At 39.9% G+C, this 20001-nt stretch overlaps 1 protein-coding gene across 6 annotated transcripts in view; it reads left to right on the top strand.

Moving 5' to 3' along the window:
* Nucleotides 1-20001, top strand: part of sox6 (SRY-box transcription factor 6) — a 119425-nt gene that overhangs the window by 58226 nt on the left and 41198 nt on the right. For all 6 annotated transcript variants that reach the window (XM_058088521.1, XM_058088518.1, XM_058088522.1 and 3 more), the window contains 3 exons: nt 1435-1524; nt 10979-11151; nt 12504-12572. In XM_058088521.1, the coding sequence (XP_057944504.1) occupies nt 1435-1524; nt 10979-11151; nt 12504-12572 (332 nt within the window). The remainder of the gene's footprint in view (nt 1-1434; nt 1525-10978; nt 11152-12503; nt 12573-20001) is intronic.

The following is a 20001-nucleotide window of genomic DNA, read 5'->3' on the forward strand; positions in this document are numbered from 1 at the left end:
ACCTTTTTTTCCCTCCCTCGTCGGGTCAAGGGGACACACTGTGAGCTGGGAATTGGAAAGTCAATAAAGCAGAAATAATGTTATAATGACCCCCGAGCTGAAGATGTCCTGTCGACCCCATCACGCTGAAGGAAGTGGACAATCAAACAAAATGGTCACTCTGCTTGATCTCTGTGAAAGTCCTCCTTAAACAAGGCAACAACAAACAACTGAACCCCGTTAACTCCCTCGTTCCTCTGAAGTTTGCGTGTTGTTAGGGTGAGCATCAGTGTTTTGAGCTAAGAGGTGATTCTTTTGTGTACTGTCTTTGTAAACACTTTTTATCTGTGACTGATGCCAAGGACACTTGGAGCGGTGAGATGCGTCAAAAGCTGATCTCTCTAGAATGTAACACTGTATTGTAATTTGTTGACAAACAATGGTAACATCAAATGAAATATCTTAAACAAATTATTATTATTACTATTATGCTCATTTTCCGACTCTTTGTATTGAGTTGTGGTCTCCTACACACACAGAAAACCTTTTTAGATCTTCCAGAATCTGCACTTATTCCACCTGTATTTCCTTTGATTACTGCCAAAACGGTCTGATTTAATTTTCTCCACCCATGGCCCGCCTTTGGGCATGCCCTCTCCACTGTGGTCATACGCCCAAAGTGCTTCCTAATTATGAACTATATAAGGAAGTCCGCCCCTCTGTGACATCACAAAGGGGCAGTTTTACCATGCTTTTTGAAACAAAGCATTTTGAGCCATCCCAAACTTATTTCAGGGCTCACTTCCAAATGTGCAAACCTCATTATCTGAAACTTTGGCATCATTTAACATGAGAATACTACATTCTAACTACATTTATTACTACATTTAAAATAATAGTCAGATATAGAGATTTTCTGTCATTTGACACACATGACACATAGCTTGTCCACCATGTTTATTGAGGACCTTGAACCTCAACACCTTGAAACTGCATGTCATTTTGTAGACATTGTGCTCTAGTGCTCTAGGCTTAAAGGAGTTAGTGAACATAGAGCCTCAAGGTAGAGGTTTGCTCTTGCCGCTGGTGTTTGATGGGAACAAGTTGACCTACAAGCAGTGCTGGGATGGCAGAGGTCTGGGTCAGCTAGCCCAGTGTGTTCTTTATCAGCTATCCCAACGACAGCATGGCAGATTGCAGCCATTCCTCCCCTGATTCATTGTCTGCTGGACAAATGTTAATTATTTTCATCATTGCCAGCTATGTGAACGCCTACCTAGTCTCAGTCCTTGCCTTCCGATTAATGGGTGTCGCTGCCCTTACGTGACGCCGACAATATCTGCCTCCTCCTCAGCTTTTCTCACAGTTGCCCATAAAGAAATGCCATGACGTATCTCCATCTGATTTTTAATTATCAAAAATTATGCATTTATTATTATTTTTCTTTTTTTACAGAATCATCATGTATGGAGAAACTACTTTCTAAAGACTGGAAAGAAAAGATGGAGAGGCTCAATACCAGTGATCTTCTTGCTGATGTAAAAGGTAAACACAGCATAATTATCTCATCAAGAACAGTCCTATATCCAGCACAAATATCACACCATACATTCCACATTCCTATCAGATGCTGCATAATCTCAGAAACAACTTTGTACTTTTGAATAATACAAAGGCCTTTGGCTGCACTCCTCATTGATATCCCCCCCATTTGTCTTTTGTTGGAATGTCCAACTCTCTCCAAAGTGCTGCCTCTTAAATTCTGGCCAATTTACACTCATTTTCAATGTCTCATCCCTTGACTGAGCACCGCCGCAGCACATGCAAGCTATTCCTGGTACTTCCTGGTAACTGTTGAGCTTGCCCTGTGCTGAGATGTCACTAAAAGAGTCTGCCCTTCTGACAGTGAATGGCCCTTGTTGCATATCAAGTGCAGTACAGTGCAACACAAATCACTACTCCCCGACTATGCTTGTTTATGATAGGGTGAAGGTAGACCACAGATGGGCAGGGCTGCTTCTTAGTTCTTAGCACCGACTGTTACTGAGAGCTGGCGTGTTTATACAGCGCAGGAAAGCACAATAACCAGCTGGCTGATAACACCAGGCTGTCACCGGTTCTTCATCTACTCCTTCGCGATTCCTTTCAGCAAATGATGATTTGTTTCATTTGCAAGGAAAACCATCCCGTCTCTCTTCACATAACTTTTGAATCATGTCAAAATCAAGCTATTGTTCCAAATGAATGATTGGTTGCCTGTCTCTCGCATGCTGTATGCACAGTGTAAAATAGTTTGCGTGATTTAGCCTTTTGAAACCGGCTCAGTTAAATTACAGGCAGAGCATTTTCGCTGCTGATGAATGGTGCTCTGTAAACAGGTAGGAGGCCTGATAATAAACATTACAGCAACTATCTATTCCTGAGTTATAGAGACAGTCCGTGCACCTCGGTTCCTAATAGAAATGCTTCTGCTATCACAGCGGCAGCCTTAGGTTTTTAATTAGCGTAACATTTCATATGACTGTAGACATTTCAAAGGGCTGCTTTGTGCTCGTGCTTACAAATGTCTCTCTCTCTCCCTCTCTGCGTTTGATGTTTGCCTGATGTGGTAAATACAGGCAATTAAAAAGGAGTCCAGGGTTGGAGACTCACAAGGTCCGCCTAATTAAAATACAAACAAAAGTGCCACGTAGAAAACACCTTCTGATTAAGATCTTAAGTGTTATGATGAAGCAGACGTGCCATTCATTGTTTGGTTAAAACTAGCCACAAAAGGAAAACATGGCTGTAGGTTTGAGATGAATAAAAGAAACTTAATAGAGTAAAACGTAATAGAGGCTCGGTACATACTGGTTGTGTGTCCTTGTCGTTTGTTCTATGCTAATCACTCACCTTTTACTCGTCTTGTTATCCTGAACACCTGATTGGCCAGCTTTGTTATTGTCTTATCAACTGACATAATTGTTTTACTGCATAGGCAAATGGGGGGATCGTCATTTAACAATTGTTACAACACAATTTGTATTTCATCGTACCTCACAGCCAGGAGGTTGTGAGTTTCAATCCCAGCTTGGACTTCTTTGAATGCAGTTTGCATGTCCTCTCAGCGTTTGTGTGGGTTTTCCTCAGGTACTCCAGCCACCCCCTACTTTCCAAAAAACATGCTAGGTTAATTAACAACTTCAAATTGTCCATAGGTATGAATGTGAGTGAGAATGGTTGTTTGTCTATATGTGCCCTGTGATTGGCTGGCGACCAGAGACCCCGCCTCTCGCCTACAGTCAGCTTCTACAACTCCCCTTAACTCTGAACAAAATAAGCTGCCAAAAATAAATGAATGATTTTATGTTGTTCAGTAGTCAGCATCAAAAAAGCAGCAGGAAAAAAGCAGAGTTTGGCAAAAGTGCATCAGTGAGGGATTTATTTTCACCAGTCAGTTTTTCAGCTGTTTTCATACCTTATTTAGCTGTCAATACAATTGCAATTGCAAGTGATATTGGCACACTAAAGTTCATTCACTTTAAAAATGTAATATGATTTTATACAAAATGTAATGGACTGTAATTAATCCACACCAAATTATTGTTTCATTGCATTTCTTGGAGTCCATCGCTGCAAGCGACCTACACGACATAGCGGCTTCAAACACGATAGGTGACAATTGTGAAAGGTGTGTGCATCTTACCGCATAGTTGTTTTATCCATCAACGACACCAGCAATGGCGATGGCTAATGAGGAGGGGACTCCTATTGTGGTACATAAGTGCTGCGTTCCGATGGATACACGTGTTAGGGTTAAACCCAAAACATTATCACCAACTGTGAAAAAAGACACAAAGACGTGAGATATAGGCTTGCAAGGAGAGTGATCAGAGACTGATCACACGACACGTTGTTTAGCCACGTTTTCCGTCTGTTTTGTTTTCCTCTTTCATTGCCTTGACGCCTTCTCTAGCCTCTACCCGCATCTTTTAACACCCGCTTTTTTTAATCAAGGTTAATCAAATAATCGTCGGAGCCCTAAACCCATGGCTTGCGAGCCATTTATGGCTCTTTTGATGTCTGCACCTGGCTCTCACACGTTTTTTAACACTATACATGTTTGTACATTTCTTTTTTTGCTGACATTTTAAAGTAAAATGTTACAGAAATCCCATTTAATCACACACATGAACTTCCCGTCTACCTAATTATGGACTTAGAGCGCAAACAAGAACAATAGATGAGGAGTACCTTACATTTCTTCAGGAACGAACAGAGCAATTTGTCTTTGTGGAGTGAGCAGGTTTAGCTGCTGCAGGTGTGTCTAATATGCAGTAATAAAATGTCATCGATGAAACAGTCAAATGTAAAGCCAATGTGTATCCAGTGGGGGACACCCGGAAAAGGCATGTCAATCGTTACTTGATGAGATAATCAAAGGAATAAGACATATTTCAGCAAGCATTGCACCATCGTGATGACAAAGTGAAGGAAAAAAGTGAAGGAGATCTACTTTTCTCTCGCTTTCCAAGCATTTTAATTATTGATTAGCTTCAGTATAACAACATTATTAAAAAGAATAAATGGAGAGGCTTAGTATATTCTAAAATTCTAGCTTTTGCCTTAAAATACACGTTTTTATTTGTATTCAGTGTTGAAAAAATATTGTATGCCTCTCATGGAAATACATTTAAAAATAATTGGCTTTTATGGCTGTCTGAGCCGAAAAGGTTCCCAACCCCAAAATATGAGAAATACCCATTATACATTACTAAGTTGAATTATTAAAATCAAGTGTTTTATAATTATTGTTACAAAACCAGAATTTATTTAGTTTGTCGAAGGGATTGCGGTAGACTGTACCAAACCAAGTGAACTGTGCACACATTTGTAGACAAATACAGTAATACACAGTCCTACGGCAGATAAGGTTGCTCTGTCCTACATGCATCGCTATGTGCAGGGGCTACTCAAGAGAACTGTTTACATTTCCCTGATGAATGCCAGTTTTGGGGGGAGGGCAAAAAAAAAAAAACGAAAGAGCAAGATGCTCAAGCGTGTATTCAAACTGTAGGAAAATATCTAGTTACTAAATTGGAACACAAGCCGTATTCATTCTCTTGGAATTTGCAAGAGAGGAAAAAAAAAAAAGCTTAACATTGTACACTAGCTTTAAAATGTGCAGCTTGAAATCTGAAGCACGAAAATTGTGGCTCTTACACTGTCACAATCAATTTGGGGATGGTGTCTACATGACAGTGGTCGGGTGCACACAGGCGGTCCTGTGGCGAGCAGATAAGTGGAAGCGCTTTAAGAGGAGAACACAGGGCAGGGCGAGTGGCAGCTGAGACTGATTTGAGGCTAGACCAGCTGTACCTGTACTCCACAGACTCTATGCCTCAACTGTTATATATATATATATATATATATACTAATAGACGTGGGAAAGTTTGATTAAATAAGCTCTGCTTTTACCTACTCCTTTTCAGACATTTTGTAGTGTTCTTGTTGATATTTCTGCCATGAAAAATAACATTCATTTATTCAGTCATTCTTTTTCTAGGCCACTTATTCTCATTAGGCCCATATATATATATATTTTTTTTTTTTTTTTTGGGGGGGTCTAAGTCAGTGCAGTAGGTGGGGTCACACCTAATGACCGCCTCCAAAATGATGACTACAATAAATCAACACCTCACATATTACATTTGCACAAACAAACAAACCGCACAAAACAGTATCTGTCCACTTGCTCCCATATAAAAATGCCTCAGTTAGCATTTTGTGCACAACACCTCAGTCAAGTGTTTGCCCTGTGCACTCAGTTGAAATATGACCCACAGTAAATCATTATTCCTCAGGCCACAGTCGCCAGATGAATGTAGCGGAGTGTTCAACTGTGTGTTTTTCTCCTCTAATGAATTGTACAATTTAACTTGTAGAAATGCAGGTAAGAAAGCAAGTGTTTATATTAGCTAGCATGTGCGTTTGAGGTTTACATTTTTGTGGCTTTCTCTGAGTTTGTATAAATACTGACTGTATAAGTTGTATACTTGAACTAAATATGTGTATTAATCAATTTTCTAATTTGAAAAACATTTGGATATTACAAAGCTGGAAAAAGGAAAACAAGCTGGAGTGAACATTCGCCAATTCTTTGATTTTGCTTAAATACTGTTCATTGCGTATACAAAATTGTATAAAAAATGTATTATATATATTTTGACACTGGGAAAAAAGTATTCTAATAACTTATAAAATTTTACCATATATCCAATTCATCCATTCAAATCCATTTGAATCACACCTTGTATAAAGATTTTCTAATATTATTTAAATCTACATTACAAAATACACTCTAATGTTAATAAGACATGATTTTCCCTCAATGAATCACAGCTTTCCAGTGCCAGCACCACATTTCAATATATAATTATCTTGGTACTCAGCTACAGTATTTGTACATTGACTAAAGTACACATCCAAGTTTGATTTCTATAGTATTATTCCTTGAGAAGATATACGGTAAGCTTAGTTGAAAAAGTATTATAATACAATACCATCCATGTAAATGCTTCATTTTTATACATCAACATACATCCAAGTGTTGCTATACTTCAAGAAAAAAATATTAGCAAGTTTTCTTTGCAGCAAATATATCCAGTTGTAATGGTGGTGACCATTAGAATGAATGTAACAAAAGTAACATTGAAATCCTAATTGACCTCCAAGGTTGTGCAGACAGTAAACTGTTACCTTGAGCACTGCCTCATGGTCTTTGGAGCTTTGTTCATGGCAGAAAACTGTTTATGTATATTATATTTTAAGGGCACAAGGATCGGAATATCACAATACAGACATAAGTAAATGAATTGCAGAGGTTTTTCTTTATCCTGGACCACTCTTTGTTACAACAATCTCTTCATAACATTGCATTATTAGCTTAAATAATAATAATAATGTTGTGAAACACAAAGATCAGGTAATGCTTCGTTTTTTTTGTCCTTGTGTGTGAATTTCAGGGTCACTGACAATCATGTGAAGTGATATGTTTAGGCCGAGCGTCTATCTTGAAGTACCTTGAACAGTGTCATGGACGGGCAGTGGAGTGGTGCAGCTTTCTTAGATTAACATAATTATACTGAAGAGTGTGGCTTCCTCTATCATCAAAATATTAGTCTCCATCACTGTTCACCATCCACATCAGAGCACCACTAGATGGAGTGGACAGTTCTTAATAAACACTTCAAATTCCGCGCCATTTGAGAGCATCTGCTGGGGCACTTAAATCATTTTAATTCTGAGAAATAACCAAAACATTATGATGTATATGTGGTCACATGCTCTTGTTGTTGAAGCATATATCAGGAGACTAACATCAGTATGTATAAATAGTTAAGTGCCTTGAAAAGTCTCTTGATGGATATTTGGAACTTCAGACTTTCTCAACAAGTTTCTCAGTAGGTAAATATTATAGAAAAATGCAAAATAATGGTCTAGTTCCAACGATAGTAGGTTTATGCTACATGATGCTGCTGAGTAATGCTTGTACATTTTTGATGGACACGATTGCCAGCATGACAAGACTAACTTATTTGTATGGTCTTGGGTTTTGGACATTGTGATCCGATAATCCATCAGACTTTTAGAGGGAAGATTCTTTTGCTTGACAATCCTTTCTTAATCCTGTTTCTCAATCTGCTCTTTGTTTTTTGCTGATAAACAATAGACAATAAGGTCAGATGACCGATTACTTCACACCTGTGTGCATTTGTTTATGACAGGCACATACTTTTGTTTTGACTGAACGGAGCGGATTGAGGAACCTTCTGCGTGCAAGACCATGTAGCTATACAGTCAAGCTGTGTACAGTTCTTGTGTTTGGACTTGGGATGCTCCAATCAGTGTTTTATGTTGTCGATTCAGATACCCATTGTCCATGAGTGAAATCATCCGATACCAATCACATGGACAAGTGTAAATTTTGACATTTGTTTATAATGAGTGCTGTTGGCCAGGCCTTTAGGCTATAGGCCTTTAACCCTTGACTTTGGAGGTGAGAGCACATTTTCTGTTGGAGCAGCAGGGTTCCAAGCGAGAGAGCAGTCGGCAAACCCGAGATAGAGTCGGAAGAATTCACTTATTCTTCGGGTTATTTGCTTTAGACTTCTGACTGTCACGTACATACGAGCGAATGTCGTTCAGATTGTGAGCCTCAAAAACTTCAAAAACGGGGGATGCTCGCTGCAGGCTGCATGCCGCAGAGCCAGAGGTGATTATTGTGATCAGTGTTGAAAGGCATTTATCAGCATATGACGATTACACGGAAACCGTCTGATACTAATAAGTGGCTGATTGATGGGAGCATCGCGAGTTTAGACACATGTTAATGTACTTAGGGTAGGCTTGAAACATATGGACACATCCACAAAAGCTAATTTATGACAAACAAAGACATTCTAGTCTTCTTGCACTAAAAAAAAAAACAAAACAGCTCAGATCTGGTCATAATGGCTCAGCTGTCCTAAGCAAGGGTTAGGAAGAGAATAGGGCGCCTTGTGATTTTCCCCCTTTTCACCCTCAGCCTCCCTCGCTTTTCTTCTTTTATTTGTGCCTGAATCTTTTATCTGTGTTATTCAGTCGGGACTCTTCAAAGTAACAAGACTCCTTCTTTTTTCCGGTACTGGACTTGGAACCCAAATTAGAGACTGCTTGATTAGAGCAGAGAGGAGGGAGCCAAAGAGAGAGGGAGATGTGAGTATTGGACAGAACAAATCGCACCCCTACAAAGTGCCTTTTATCCAAAGGCCGCAAGGCTCAAATACCCCCATTCCTCCCTGAGCAACCATGGCTCTGCTTGTTTTCCTCTTATAATTTATTTAGTCACTCGTTGATGTTCTCTGTTCTACTTTGTGATGTTTAAAAGAGGCAGAAATCTGAAAAGGTGAATGTTGAGGGCGACAGAGACTTGTCCTCTGTTGAAATGAACACGTGAGTCTGGAATAGCAGACAGTCTCAGCACACCTTGACTGCTTTATCAAAGAATCACCTGCTGAGCTTGTCACGGAGTGTTACCATGTCCAGGCTGACTGCTTGTAGTGTCAGTCTCTGGGCTGTCTGTCCACAATCTGAGGCGCAATGTGAGGAGACATGTTAACAGGCAGAATCCAACACCAGCACTGTTAAAAGCCATACAATATGCAGGAAACGGCCTCTTTTGTCGGGAGACACTGACCACAATTTTCCTCTTCTGCACCACTCAATGAAACTTTTATCTGCATTTTAAGGCTGATCCATAATTTAGACCACAATGCAAGAGATTTGTACACTAACCGATTCCCAAAACACATGCACACTTACTTTACCTTGAAGCTGGGTATCGCTAATTTTTGTAGTAGCAAAAAAAAGATTTAAAAAAAAAAACGTGTGCAAGAACAAAGATCTAACTTGGCAAAGGAAGGAACAAATAGCAGTCTGGGCTTCCCACATTTCAGCTAACCATATCAACAATGGGCCCTCTGTTCGCTATTCTCTTCTCTGGAGTCTGGACAGGACACCAAGTGGTAAGCACCCAGCGGATCCCTTTGCGCGTTTGCGGAGAAAAAAATCAAATCCTGCACATTGACAGTACATTAGTGATAATTTCCAAAAGATCTAGTTGTCTATCAGCCTCATCGTGCCTCTTTGATGGTTTACTTTCTCCCTTTCACTTGGCTACTCCTGTTGTTGCTCTCCCTACAGCTGTTATTTATTGTGACGTATTGCTGATGACCTGTAAAAGAACAGTTATTGACAAAGGTGAACAAAATTGACAGCGATTGTATCAATTTTACAGCTAAGCCATTTACTACAAGTCTAGTTGGATGAATAAGAAGTCAATTCAATCTGCACACGGACCCAATGAATAGCTGCTTTTTGGTGTTTTTTTTTTTTTTTTTTTTTTTTGTAAGGAGCAAAACTGGTTTATTGCAGCTCTCTCCCATTGCAGCAAGCAGCAGAAGAAGAGCGAGGCAAACCCAGGTTCACAGGAGCCAGCCAGTAAATTGCTTTGAATAGGTTGCAGAGGTTGACAGGCGCTATTAAGACAAACGGCTTCCCTCATTGGAGAGATAAAATAAATCAGGTGTTTAGTCAAATTAAAATAGTTTGAGTGGAGAGGGCCCCTGGGAGCTCTCGGAGAAACTCAAGACAGATGTGACCAGAGATGAGAGGAAGACACCCAGGAAAGAATCAGCTTCTGCTGGCCTGAAGCCAGGTTTCGCTGCACTGTTTTTTGGTACCACTATTGCTTTATACTTGTCCCCTTCTCTTTCCTCCCTCTGTCACTTTACTCCTGTGTTCTGCCCAAACAGCTTGTCACACAGGAGTACAGTCGAAGGAGAGTGAGTTACTGTCTAGCCTCTCACTGGCAATTATGTTGGCTGTGTAAGTCAATGGTAGGATCACTTAGCATTGATTACTCGGATGGAGGGAGCAATGCAGTGGAGCTCATACAATCTGTGGACATGTGACCACGCAAGGAGCTGAGTGTATGCATACAAACACTGGTTGTTTGCGGCCGGACTCCATGTCCAGTATGTTAGTGCAGTGACCATAGAATAAAAATCCAAAGCCTCTGCAAGTTCTATATTTTCTTTTTTTCATGACTTGAGCTGTCACCTCAGCGTGATAGCGCCCTGCAGCTTTTTGTCTACGCAAGGAACAATAGCTTGCTTTTATTTTTCTAAAAGCTATGACCACCAGCGACAATCAAACAGGAAAACTACAGGCTGTGTGACCTTACACAGCTAAGTGAAGTCCTTGCCCTGCATGTGGTTTTCTTTGTACTATAAATTGCGTACGATGCTATAGGGCAACACAAGGATTGCAGTGTATAGAAACCTCTATATTCAGCAGTATACACTTATTCAATAAAAAAATCCCTCAGCTAAGGGATCTCATACACCATTTTTCTGACATCTGAATGTCCACCTTCTTTCACTTTCACATCTCACATGCCTCCCTGTCCCGTTTTTAGGTACTCCCGAGAGCCTGGCAGAAAAGGAACACCAGCTCTCCACAATGATTAGTCAGCTGATCAGCCTAAGAGAACAGCTCCTGGCTGCCCATGATGAACAGAAGAAGCTTGCTGCTTCCCAAATGGAGAAACAGAGGCAGCAAATGGAGTTAGCTCGTCAGCAGCAGGAGCAGGTACAGTAACTGCTCACCTGTCTATGATTTGTATTGCTATTACAGATCCATTTTTTAAAATAAATAAAATACATTAAATGCATTGCATCTACTTAACACAATATTGAATTTTAGTTCTGAACTATAAATAAAAGCTGACTTCTTACAAGGAATTGTGAATAATGATGACAAGAAGTTGCATTCTATTTAGCCCGTGATACTTCAGTCATGCTCTCTCGCACACATCTGTGCTCTGCAGCAGGAAAAACATTATTATGACTTGTACTAGGAAATGCAATGGGATGTGAGAATTAAATGTTATATAAACACGGACGTCCTCTAGATCTTATAAATTGAGTCCTATTAGAAGGAGTCTGGCATTAGATTTGCGGCACAAATCAGACCAATGAGCCATATTGTACAAATCAGCAAATTAGCAGAGGCCATGAAGTGTGTTAATGTCTGGGAAGAAATAAGGACACAAACTATCCACACGGGCGACACTTTTATTATCAGCAGCCAGCCTAATGGCTATGAGTCAATTATCAGCAAGGAGTTCACTCAGAGTTTTCTCTGTACACTCTTAGACCTTGCTGGGGTAAATGAACAGATCGACCATATACCTTCAAGTGATGCATTTGCTTAAAGTACACTAATAATAGATTAACTCTATTGATTTCTTTTTCAATCCATGATGTTCATTTGCAAACTACCCTCAACTCTGCAGGCTTTGTGGACATTGTGGCACTAACGAACACATGAGGCGTTTTAGTTTTTTTTTTTAAATCTTCTTTGAAATGGTAGGAATAGTAATAGAGCGGGGGAGAAGAGAGTGAAAGAAAGGGCGGCCGAGGGAGCCTGTTGAGAGCTAGAATGTCATCAAGCCATCAAGATACAACGCAGTAATTAGCTGTTGACACTCGTGAGGGAGCCAGCACAAATTAATCTTGACACATTTGCAGACGGCCAATATCTTACAGTGAACACTTTGTAATTATATTTAAAAATGAAAATTAAATGACACTTAAAACTAGGTTGTCACGCTCAATCAAGCGGGGATGTAGAAAAGGATTACGATGTGGATGATTGTCACTCAAACATTGTGGGACCTTGGGTTGCCTGTCCTTTAAATCATTTACCATCATTCGCCACCAGTTTGACAATGTGGTTTGCAATTCATTGTACATTTAGTATATCATATATCAATTATACATAAGAAAATATTTTGATGGACATTCATGTCTGGCAAAAAAAAAAAATATTAATGTCTCACCACAAAACTACTGTCCCTTAACTAAACAGGGGAGACAATTGGATTTTATTCTATCGCTCATTCATGTTGTTTTCCCATCTCATGTTTTGTTTCCAAACAGATTGCCAGACAACAGCAGCAGCTTCTGCAGCAGCAGCACAAAATCAACCTCCTCCAGCAGCAGATCCAGGTCAGTACATGAGTTACTCTTGGCCCCATCCACAATGTCTGCAGCAGTGTACAATAAGTTCAAGTGAAAGACAAGACCATCACTGAAATAGGATTTCTTTTTTTCAAATGAATGAGTCACAAAACGCACCATTGCTGGACCGAACCATTTGGTATATTTTTACTCATATCATCTTTCTGTGTCATGCTACGGTTTTTTTACACTAATGAAATGATAATAACATGTTGGTGACTGGGAGGGCTATAGAATACGAAGGAGAATAATTAGCACATCTTAATTAACCAAAAAAAAAAATGTAACAACAGCTAATGAGTCCTGTAGATGGAGCATCGCCTGGAGGTGGGGGACATGAAAGAGGCTGGTAAATGCCTCTGAAATAAGTCAGTCTCAAAAGGCCAGTGTGGCACACTTTGGCAGAACCTGTGAGTTTCTTACATGCACTGCCATTACGTCACTTGCTTTATTTTTTTTTTCCTTACAGTTATCATTTTCCTTTTCTGCTTGCCCTGTTTGATAAGGGTATGGACGGATGCAATGAAAGACCACCCAGGCAGGGCGTTGTTGCAAGTACTGATTGTACTGACTAGATGAGGGCTTGATGTGCTCAAGGTTGCAACCTTCCCTGGTTAAATGATGCTAATGCAGAGCATGCAGATCAAGATATGTGCGCACACTTTGCCATGTACCCCCCCCCCCAGATTTTTTCAACAGGCATCCTCATCATTTTTGTGGACATCTTTGCACACAGTCAGAGAAACAATATAAGACTGTTACAACAGTTTACTAGAACATTTTTGTTTAAGCTACTGGGGCATCAAAAGGACTTTTTGAAAATGAAAGACCTGTTATCAAGATGTTCTCAAAAGCTCCCACAGCACCTTCAACTTCAACAGTGGTCTATGGGTTGAAAAAAAAATCCATATTTCAAAACATATCCAGCAAACACTCTTCAATGAAGCACACTACTGAGTGCTGGCATTAGTGATTTCATGAAGGGTCCTTCATTTGTGTTCAGTGAGCATGTCAATTTTAGCAGCCCCTACTTTGGTCACATATTTAAAGGCTAATGACACCTGAAAAATCCCCTGGATGCATAGTTTGGAGAGTGAGATGAGGGTAGTAGTCCTAAATGTTCATTTCAAGCACTTGACTGGAGATACATACATATTAATAATTATCTTGCAAAGCCAAACTTGAGCCACTGCCCATGTCCATGAAATAAACAGACACGACCGATCATGACTTAATAAAAACCACAGAAAACTCTTTCAATACCACATTGTTTAAAATCCAACACCCTTCTCAACATGCAGTGTGGTGACAGAAGAGCCAAGGCAGGCAAGGACAAGTCAGTGGTATTTTTTATTTTTTTTTTGGTGCCATTCTGCTTTCATTAAAGCTGCCCTAAAAAAAGCCATTTTAATACATCACAGCTTTGCCTTAATTAGCCGTGTAAACAAGCTTCTAGCCTGTATGTCAGAGACCTTTAGCAAAGTGATGAGTGGTGTTGAGGGATCCAGTTACTCTGCTGCTCGCTCGGAAAGCATTAAACTTTATTGAAGACCTCACTGGCTATCAAAATCCTTCTGTTTTGACTTCGGGGAGGAAACTTAAAATAATGCATATTGCCAGAGGCATCATATTGATGAGGAATCAGTGGCAATCGTAAACTGTCCAAAACACAGGTACTGTTGTTGAAAAGCTACACGTCTGCTTTCAAGGTTTCTTCTTTTCTTGTACATGGATCGAAGAGAATCTGACAGAAGTATTTTTTTTTGTTTAGTTCAAGATGTTGCCAACAATGCAGTTTAATCAAGCTGCTGCTCTTTGAATAGCGACAAGTCTCTTCATCCTGTCTTACTGTTGTTACAAGAGAGGCAGAGAGATTTAGTCTTTGTAATTTGGGATTACAATGTCACTTGTTTTAAAGATAGCAGATGTTTCGATTGCAATGTTAAGGGCTTATTGAAAACGTCAGCTTTGTGTGTTTTCCCTCAGCTTGCCCGTTTTCTTCACTCAGTCTATCCTTGCGGTTGGCACTAATTCAATCCCACCATAAGATTAGCTCTGACTTGATTTAGTGGAGAGTCGTTGAGGACTTTATGCCACACATGTGACAAATAAACAGATATATTATCAGAGGACAGTTGTTGTGAAAACCCTCAAAATGTGATAATGACGGCATGAAAAGCTAAGCGATGATGAGTAACCTATTGTGTTCCTTCTATTGACCTCAACCGCAGTGCCCTGTGCATGGCTTTCTATTCCACAACAACACACAGTCGCATGCGCATACCCACATCCACAAAGATGACAACACAGGACACCACACACTGATACAAACATCAAGAGAATAAATAGTAGCTCAAAGGTCAGGCTGAACTTTATCTTCACAAACAGACTAGAGAAAGCAGATGAAACGGGAAAGCTTTTAATCAGAATTATATGAATAAAATTGCTATTTTTCTGTGAAAATGGTAATAGAACAAACAGTGCAGTTTTAAAATGTCACATAGCATTTCCTTCCTTAGTCAACTTTTTAATTTTTTTTACCCATTCATCTCCTCTCCCAATACATCTCTCTATGGTTAGAAAACATAATCTAAAATTTCCAGTGTCCCATTTGAACTTTCTGCCCAGAGTAAGAATGTCTGTGTGTGTGTTATTCATAAAAAGGACAGTGAAGATGAAAGGGAGAGAGGGAGCATTGCACTGATGTCCTGGAACGCAACAGCTTTTAAAGGCTTCCTTAAAATTGGATCTTTATAGTGTGGAAGCTAACAACGGCAATTTGGATTCATCATATATAAAAAAAATGTTGTACACTGAATCAGCCAATTGATGTACTATTACTGTTCATTTCATAACAAAAGGCCTTAGTAATGGAGAAGCAGTGTACTTTACTTTATTCTTCAGTATGTTCAAATTGAATATGCATTTAATCCAATGCAAGCAAGTAATTTCATTCTCCCTCGTTGCCAATTTAAGAGGACAAAGGCTTCAAAAAACGATATGGTAAATATTTTAAACCAGTCAGATTAGTTTAAATAAACACAGGCTGTATGTTAATTGCACAAAGATAATAGGGATGCTTTGTGTGTTCTCGGATGCGTTTGTTATCTCGAAGGCTAAAATGAAAAAAAAAGACTCAAAATAGACATTAGACTGTTAAAAGAGAATCTGTGAGTCCCTTAATTAGCACAGTTAGATTGGAACTGTTAGCATCATAATAAGAGAAAAACAGAATGAGGAAATGAGAATGTGTGTGCATGTGTGAGAGCCTGTTGTTGTGTGTTGATGATGTGCTTTCTCTTGTGTGGAGAAAGCAAGCCAGTAGGATTATGTGGCGGCATTAACAGCCTAGTCAGACACACTTGGCCTTCACCCAGGGAGGCTCAGTCCAGCCCGTTCAGCCCCCATTTAAGGAGACTGTTAGCTGATGAAGATGTGCACATGCAAGAGGGAAGATAAAAGAAAACCATGACCTGACTCATTAGCCCCTGTGATTTAATATATTGACACTTGGATACAAACAATTCCCTTTAGTGGACTCTACCGACGGGGTGGGGATCAATTTAATTAGTTATGAAATGTGACTTATTGTGTGGAAGCAGAAGAAATGCTAATGTTATATAGTCGTGTGCAAATTGAACAATAAAGCCATCCTCACACTGTTAAGACTTAATCATGCATAAAAAAAGGTGGGGCAGAAACAGTCTCTGCAACGTTCACCGAGGGTTGGCAAACGAATCGGCCTAGTTAACACTAATTGTGCTAAAACTCATTTTTGTTACAAGGATACAAACAGACGGGCTCCTGAAAAAGAGGTTGTACTTCACATTTCTCCCTCGTGAAATGTGAAAGTCAATAAATATGCATATAAGGTGGGGCATTGGTTAAATGCCACACCTTCTTGCCTCTAAAGGCAAGCGTGTAGGTAAACACGCCCTCATTATTGTCATGCATTACACAATAAAAGGCACGCTTTGTTGCATATGCGTGTATTCAGACACCTCAGCAGTTTAAACACCCATAATTAAGAGTCCCCATTTGAGATGTGCCACATGAATGTGGGTAATGTGTGAAATCACACCTGAGGGTCTACTTAAAATAAGTCACCTAAGGGGTTTGTAACACAGATATGGAAAAGGTTCATTTATTTAGTATACCAGCAAGTCATACCAATCATCAATTCTTGGTGGGTGGGTACATTTTGAAATAAACGGTCCTAAATAATGATAATGCATACTTCACATGCACATAGAAAGAATTAAGTGTTAGAATTCTCCTTAGGCGTAACGCCTAAGGATTACAATGAGGCACCTGTTTTCGTACACCAGGAGTGGGCTGCCTTCAGTTGAGTTAGAACACATCCCGCAGTGTGGAGCTGATGTGGTTTCGCCCAACCGATATGCATAAACCCTGTTTTTTCAACTAATGTTGTGCAAACTGTTTTGTCTTTGCCTTGGCTTTACATGCCCATCGTATTCATCAGTGGCTACACTCACACATGGAGAAAGCTTTGCATTAATAGGATCCACTGTGTACAGGGGGCGCCAGTAGCGTGAAGGGGCCGCGTGTTTTCTTAGGGCTGGGGGTGGCAAAGCAAAGCATTCAGCCCATTGCCAACGTAAGAAAGGAGCTTCTTGTTTTTCGGGTGGAGGAGAGTCCAAGCATTCCCCAATTGGGACACCATGAATGGGTTATTTTTTCTTGCAAAGTCTTCCATCGGAAAGAATGATATGAATTTAATTTGTTGGTCTTTATCAATAAATTATAACTGTTTGGTTAGATCAGTTCAGTACATTTTTGCATTCCCTTTGTAATGACTTCCAAAATAGTCAACTCTTTTCATCACTCTTTTGTTGGAATACTGGCTACTTTTACTTCTCCTCCTCAATGTGAATAATCCATGTCAAATATACTTTAAAACCTTTCTGCACCCCGACAACGGTGCATTTCCACAGAATGTGGACGTATGTGTGAGATAATGATGTAAGTCTCAGAGACACTAGTGGGTTTGTTTGTCTGCTCGCTCTTTCTCGTCATTAGAAATGCTGTTTGAGGGGGGGTCCCTATGGATCTGCCGTGTTCCATGGAAACCTTTATTTCATGGCGAAATCTTAACTGTATATTCATACAGAAAATCTAATCGCAAATCCTTTTAAATTTAATGTCAAAATGATCTGTTTTAAAGGATGAAATAGAGAAAATATATGTCAGTGTGCCCACAGATGACATACATTGTAGTCAATGGGAATTTGGGGATGGGAAGTTTGCTATTTACAGTAAATTTATTGAATTGCATAATCTGAAAAATGCATTAAATTAAAGCAGAGTGCAGAGATGCCATTCAGTGTACTTGAGCAAACACAACCCATCACTTTTACTCAGAATTCTGATGCAGTGAGGTGGTGTGATGGGGAGGAGTGCAAGGATTTCAAGTGCTGTGTGTGTGTGTGTGTGTGTGTGTTCGTGTGTTTGGCGGGTCAATGGGTTGGTCTTCCCTGCTTTCAAGCTCCAGTCGACGTAATACAGACTTATTGAAGTGGCTGTTCTCCAAGAAGGCTTGTTTTACTGTGTACGGACTTAGCAAAACAAGAAGTTCTCTATTGGTTGTTCCCTCTGGATGGCCTGACCTCACTACTCTCAAAATGCGTGGATTTGCTGCACTTTATCCTGAGCAGCACTTGGCATAATACACACAGGCGCAACTGATGTGCAGAGTCACACTCAAACCTGAGCAAAGACTATCTGCTCAGAACCCAAATCGGTCAGTGGAAAGACTCTGGAGCTTGTTTACTTGTTGTTGATACGTACATGACTTAAAATGTCATATGGGTAGGAAAGGGTTAGACTCTACTACTTCATTTAGATAGAGAGATCCGCAGCATCAAATGTCTATATGTACATATTATTGTTGAGTGTGACTGCCATGTAAGAATCAGTGAATAATCAATTGTCTTCTGCCTGAGAGGTGGCCTGTAGTCAACAACTATGCTTAAAGAGCTGTTGGTTGTCACATTTAGGGTCAAATTCTCACACAGGAATCAAACCTTCCTTCTGGTAAGACACCCAGGGGACACAGTGGTGAGTGTAAAACATATCCCGTTGTCTAGTGTCGAGTGCTGCTGCTTCCCTACAATCTCTTTACGTTTAAATGGAAATCACAAAAAGGTGATTTCTTCTCACTCACAGCGTTTGCGGTTCAACTCACTGGAAATCGGGGAGGGGGGGGCGAAGTGCGATCTCTCAGTTCTTCCAGCAACAGCTGGGTGAAGTTACAGAAAATCCCTCCCATAGAATATGTGAAAACGAAAGTGAGAGCTGGAGATATGACAGCTAATTACGTGTGAATTCATGTATTGAGATTTTATTTTTTTTTGTGATTGTGATCTTTTTTTTTCTTTATCATTTTTGTAAAATTACATATCAACATCTTGACGGCAAGCCCCTCAAAAAAGTCACCTTTTTGTCATGTAATGCTTCTGCTTTCTCAAACTCTACTCAAAGCAAATTAATTCAGATAATATCTAACAGAAGCATCAGTGTGAGAGGTGTGTTTCCGGGTGTCAAGTGGCAATTAATCAGGATATTAGACACAGAAAGTCCTTTCAAGCTAATAACCATGAAACATGAGGGTTAAAGAGGCAGGAGAGTTTTTTTTTACAGCTTCTTTATCTTGTTAACACTCAATGATTCTGACAGTAAAAGCAACAACTCCTCTCCTAGTTCTATTCACTTTGCAGTCTATACAGAAGCCAGTGTGGATCAGTGCATGGATGTTGAAGGGGGGGTGAGGAGGGTGGGGCTTAAGGCCCCTGTGTGCTTTGAAGAAGCTTCATCAGACAGTCGGAAACATGGGTGCTGACAGGAGGCCCAGGCCAGTGTTGTACATCTCTATTTGCTCTCAGCGTCTGGGAGATGTGCGTGTGCATGGCTGTTGTGGCTGACTATTCGGAATGAGCCGTTATAAATTTGTTGGTTTTCGTATCCGTTACAGATAATGCATTTTTTCGGATAAGAGTATGAAACAAGTACATTTCATCATTATCCATATTTGTGTTTAATAGGGCTTGTTTTGCATTGGTCACACTGCCTCCACTGTTTTAGGTTTTATTCAGCTTACCTCTATTTCAGTTTGTATCTAAAGTTACTTGGTAAACTTGTCTCGTAACGTACATGGTGCATTTGACAATACAGCAATTTTTGTCTTATTCCATGAAGCCATCATAAAACAGCCGTTCTACCTACAATATAAGAATATTGTTCATTTTCAGTTGGCAGTAGACAGACAGTGGTAACAGTAACTGATTGACTGGCCACAACATTAGGTACAGTAGCTGCTTCAAACATTGTATGCCTATGGTGACAGGTATGGTAACAGTTTTACAGATCACTTATACATATACACAGTACAATAGTATAT

Source organism: Doryrhamphus excisus, chromosome 12 (genome assembly GCF_030265055.1).
Source record: "Doryrhamphus excisus isolate RoL2022-K1 chromosome 12, RoL_Dexc_1.0, whole genome shotgun sequence".
Lineage (NCBI taxonomy): Eukaryota > Metazoa > Chordata > Actinopteri > Syngnathiformes > Syngnathidae > Doryrhamphus > Doryrhamphus excisus.